This window comes from Mesitornis unicolor, unplaced genomic scaffold (genome assembly GCF_000695765.1).
Source record: "Mesitornis unicolor isolate BGI_N332 unplaced genomic scaffold, ASM69576v1 scaffold24079, whole genome shotgun sequence".
Taxonomy (NCBI): domain Eukaryota; kingdom Metazoa; phylum Chordata; class Aves; order Mesitornithiformes; family Mesitornithidae; genus Mesitornis; species Mesitornis unicolor.
In genome coordinates, this window is record NW_010209670.1 from 3,166 (window position 1) to 8,027 (window position 4,862).

Genomic DNA, 4,862 nt, shown 5'->3' on the forward strand with positions numbered 1-4,862 from the left:
CTAGTTTCTAGTCTAGGAGCTAGAGCTGAGTTGTACTTAATATTCTGCATTTCGTTTTTCAGTTTATGACTACAGCTGAGTTTGTGATAAGGGGGAAAGTAGATATGAAAATATTTGTACTGAAATTTAGTTTTAAATTTACTTCTACGGCAATTTACGGAAGGCCCAAAGAGAAAGAGTTCATAATGGGAATGTTGCACTGAAAGAGTAGTTCCTTATATTTCTTTTTTCCTCATTGAGGACCTTTAGATTTTAGGATATTCCCAGTAAACAACTTTCCAAGGAAATTTTGCCTCTAGGAGCTTCTCTTAAACTTTTTAGAGACCTGCTATCCTATCATCCAGCAATGGATTTACCTCCTGGGTCTTTCCCACTGAGTCCTGCACCTCTTCCTTTTCCTTGAAGGGCATACCAAGGAAAGTTTCAGCTGGTGCTATTGCTACCTCATTTTCTCGTGTTTCCAGCAGCTTCCCCGATTGTGGTGGATGCTCTCAGCATCAAGGATTTTTCCTGCCAAACTGAAATGGGGATTCTTCTCATGCGACACTTGTCATAGCAGCTGGCAGATAAGAGGGAATGAGCAATCATGCCTTAGGAGCTAGTGCCCTACAAAAGAAGGTTCCTGAGCCAAACACTACTCAGTGCTCCTGTCAGTAGGAAAGATGTCATTCAAACTCACTTTGATAAAAAAAAATATTAAGACCACCAAAAAAACCCCAAATAAAACTAATCAGGCCTGGTTAAAAATGAGGAATACACATGAATTCTTTATTGTCTTTCTAATGTATTTCTCTAAACTATCTTCAGGAATATTGTGTCCACGGTGAATCTTGGTTGCAAACTTGACCTAAAAACTATTGCACTTCGTGCCCGAAATGCTGAATATAATCCCAAGGTAAGAGAAATATATTAGAGTTCATCCTATAACAAATATGTGAGAAGCACAGGTTGTGGGTGTAGTTTGCTAAAAGATTGAAAAACCTTCCTACTATAGATGCAGTTTTATACAGTAGTTAAAGAAATCTTTAATAAACTTAAAATGTTCTGTCAAATTAGTAAAAAGCATTTTCATACTGATGTAGTTGTTTTACGCCAGGTTGTAATTTGATAGATTTAGAAAGAGCACAGCACAGGAAGAACTTAACCATCAGTGTAATACACTGGCAAAGTGTTTTGTTGCAGAGCTGGCCTCTGCTACTGCTTATGTTTGTTCGTTGTGCTTAGAAAGTCCCTTTTTCATATTACTGTGAAGTATCTGATGATAAAGTCTTGTTCCCCCTTTCCCAACAAGGAGAAAGGAAGCAAGAATTCAGCTCTGGGCCTCCTGCAAGAGCCACAGTTGTTCTGTATACACTGTGGCTTCCTCCCCTGGCTGCTCCCCGGGAGTTCTTGCAGTTGCAGTGCAGTCACTTCTTTACAGTCTCTCTTCTCCTCTGAGCTCTGTTCCTTCATGTTGCTCCCCAGTACTCCTGCCATCTCCTTGCTCCCCATGTCTGGATTTGGTTCGTTTTCACATCAAAGTGGAATTGATTTTTTTGCATGTTTTGGTTTAGTGGGACAGAATTTTAGGGTCAGTTTTCTGTTCAGGAAAGCTGCAGTTTTGTAAGGACTACAACACTCTAGTTCGAGGGCACAAAGTTGATGAGGCACTTTGTGGCCAGTCCTGGTACGCAGGTTGCAATAGTGATCCAGGTCTTCAGCAGTCGTCTTGAGTTAACCAAGTGCAGAAGTTAGGAGGAGCAAAAGCCAGGGCAGATGACCCAGGCTGACCACTTAATACTATTCTATATCACAAACATCACATTCACTATAAACTGGGGAGTTTGCTGGGGATGCTTCTCTTCTTCCTCCTCCTTCCATGGCTGACATCTCAAGAGGGACTTGCTTACCATCCTAACCCTGAGGCCTAGCCCCCCCACCATATTGGCTGAGTATAGCTCTGTGTATTTTATGTTATAACTGTTACTAATATTAGTTTTTATTATTTCATTAAAACTATTTCTGTTTCAACCCATGAATATCCTTTCCTTTTCCTGACACCCCTCCCCAGGTGGGGAGAAAGCAACTGTATAGACAACGACATATGCCAGCTTCTAAGTTGTCTCCTGCTTCTAAATAGCAGTCTGCTAAACTGTGGAATTATTTTAGCTTGGGAAACTTAGAACAACAGCAGAGGACCGGTAGCATTGAATCAAGAAAACTCTCTTCAAGTTTTTTTCAGGTGGCTTCTCTTGGAAACGTTGTCTTTGCAACCACAGTAGTTGTGCGCTTATGCTAATACAAGTTTAGATATTGTGTAGTTGAATTGATTTGCCTTGGGAAGGCTTCACTTTTCCTGGGGTGTGGTGGTTTTAGTATTTGGGATTTTGCTACAGTTGACCTGAACTCTGCTCTCTCTATTAAAGCAGCATGCAGCCATATGTGATAACGGGTACTGTAAGTTTATATTGGTGATGCTGTTACATAATTGCATGTGAGTAAGACAGCAGTGCACCAAAATTTGAGCATGCCATGGTAACTCCTAAGGTAGAGGTAGGGGGCTGTGCAAAACCCGTAGGCTAGAATAATCAATACGAAATGCTGTTTGCCACAGCAGAGAGAAAGAAGAGTTATGTAATACACTCCTGACTTTTAGTCAGTACATTCATCTACCAAAGAAAGATGTTGCTTGGCTGTATTATTTAAGCCGTATTTTGACATGTGTGCTGTTTAGTAACCCACGCGACTGCCTTGGTTATGTCAGCAGAACAACATATGGGACTGCATGGTGAGCGGGCCCAAGTTAAATATAACAGGCAAGCAGGGGTTTGTGTGTGTGTCTGTGTCCACATCAGTTTCCAGTATCCCTTGCTTCAGAGAGTTTAAGAATATTTGGAAATGCAGGCAGAGATGTTACAGGACTTAGAATAACAGCGAGAGCTGACCAGGCTGCTGTGGTAGTTGAGGTGACCTCTGTTTATCCAGAACTTTGATCTCCAGCTATTCTGTTTGCTGGTGTTCTAACATTGTCTATTTTTTTTTAAAACATAGAAACAAAACAGATCAAAAAATATTTGCAGATAGATCATCTTCCATGCTGCTTATCACAGATAAAATTTCAAGATGTGTGGAGGATTTTTTAAAATTATTTTTAAGATTATTTTTATTGCTCTGTTGCAAATGTTACCGTTCTTTATATGTCACATGTGAAGTAATGAGAGGAGCTTAGTGAAACAGGAATGCAATGATAAATATCCTTCCTGTCTGACTCTACCTCTCATTTGTGTGCATTATGATTTAAGCATTTCAAGTAAATTGAGTGACCCATAAGTATGTTTGAACTTAGTACTTCTTTGCAATGCAGTGTAAATTGCTACTTAGATTATGCAAATTTGGTTTTAATGTAGTGATAACAGCAATATATCAGTAACAGTCTCAATGTTCACATTTCAGCGTTTTGCTGCTGTTATTATGAGAATAAGAGAACCACGTACTACTGCACTTATATTCAGCTCTGGAAAAATGGTGTGCACAGGAGCAAAAAGGTATGTTTTAGGCATTGCAAGCAAACTCATTCGGGCTGTCTTTTCTCTTGTACCATGATGCTTTAGAAGAACTGTTATTTGTGTACAGTATTTGCATATATACAACAAAGTTGTACTGGTAGAACTAAGCTTGCTTCCCAGTTACTTCAAATAGACTAATACATGTTTCTTCACAAAATGTCTTTTCATGACTAAAAGGATTTCCTTATGAAAGGGACAATGGTAGTCTTGTTTCTGAAGCTCTTTCATACAGTCTGATAAACTGGTTTGTGGAGGTTATTATAGTAACTTTTTTGGCTTTGCAGTCACCTTTTTTTTTCTTTCTAATATAAAAATTTCAATGACTGTGCACTGGAACTGCTTTAAACGGTAGGGGCAGTGGCAGAGGAAGAGTGATTTTATATTTGAATAGTTCATTCATCACAGGCCAAGAGCTTCAAGTGTTTGGTCCCTGCAGTCTGGTCTGTTCTTAACACAATCATTGAAGCGTAAGAATTGAAAACTAAACATGAGCTTAACTCCAGTGGGTAGGAGAGAAATTCTGCTCTGAAGAAGCCTGTCAGGAATCCAGAAGGAATGAGCAGAGATGAATGAGTAGAGCTGTACAGGAAACACTTTCTTTGCCTGGTGACACCTGAAGTTCAAGTTGTCTTAATCAGTGTTAGGAGCAACCAGATCCTCAGCTGTTTACAAAGCTGAAGCAAACCGAGATCTGCAGCAGCGTGTAAGGCTGTGCAGTTGCATTAAACACAGATTTGGATACGTGGGCTGAATCAGAGGATTTTGGTAGTTTGCAGATTTTTATAGAAATACGCATTTTCTAGCAGCAGTCATTCAAAGCTGTTCTACACTGAAACCTTAAGCAGCAGTTTTCATGTCTTATTAGACTTGGGTCAATATTTTAGGAGTGTGAAATATGTGGATTTATAATTTACTGTTTCCTGCCTCATGAATAGCAAGTACGTTAATGGTGTTCAAGATCCTAGTACCAAAGTTAGCATGCAAACCAGTGCTAGTTGTTAATTTTGGTTGTAAAAATACGGCGTGTGACTTTCCCCACCCCTGCAACATAGACATTTTTTCGCGATTAAGTATTTGTGGTTTAATGCTATTTGCTTTAAGTAATACTTAACTGAGGAAATAATACAGAAATCCTTTTTTTCACTTCAGTGAGGAGCAATCTAGACTGGCAGCAAGGAAGTATGCAAGAGTTGTTCAGAAACTGGGTTTTCCTGCAAAATTTTTGGATTTTAAAATTCAGAACATGGTGGGCAGCTGTGATGTGAAATTTCCCATCAGATTAGAAGGACTGGTACTCACACACCAGCAGTTCAGCAG

At 39.5% G+C, this 4,862-nt stretch overlaps 1 protein-coding gene across 2 annotated transcripts in view; it reads left to right on the top strand.

Moving 5' to 3' along the window:
- TBP (TATA box binding protein) overlaps positions 1–4,862 on the top strand; it is a 9,304-nt gene that overhangs the window by 1,766 nt on the left and 2,676 nt on the right. The window contains exons 3-5 of one of the 2 annotated variants that reach the window (XM_010192928.1): positions 808–895; positions 3,433–3,524; positions 4,695–4,859. In XM_010192928.1, the coding sequence (XP_010191230.1) occupies positions 808–895; positions 3,433–3,524; positions 4,695–4,859 (345 nt within the window). The remainder of the gene's footprint in view (positions 1–807; positions 896–3,432; positions 3,525–4,694; positions 4,860–4,862) is intronic. The other variant, XM_010192929.1, reaches the window with a different exon arrangement.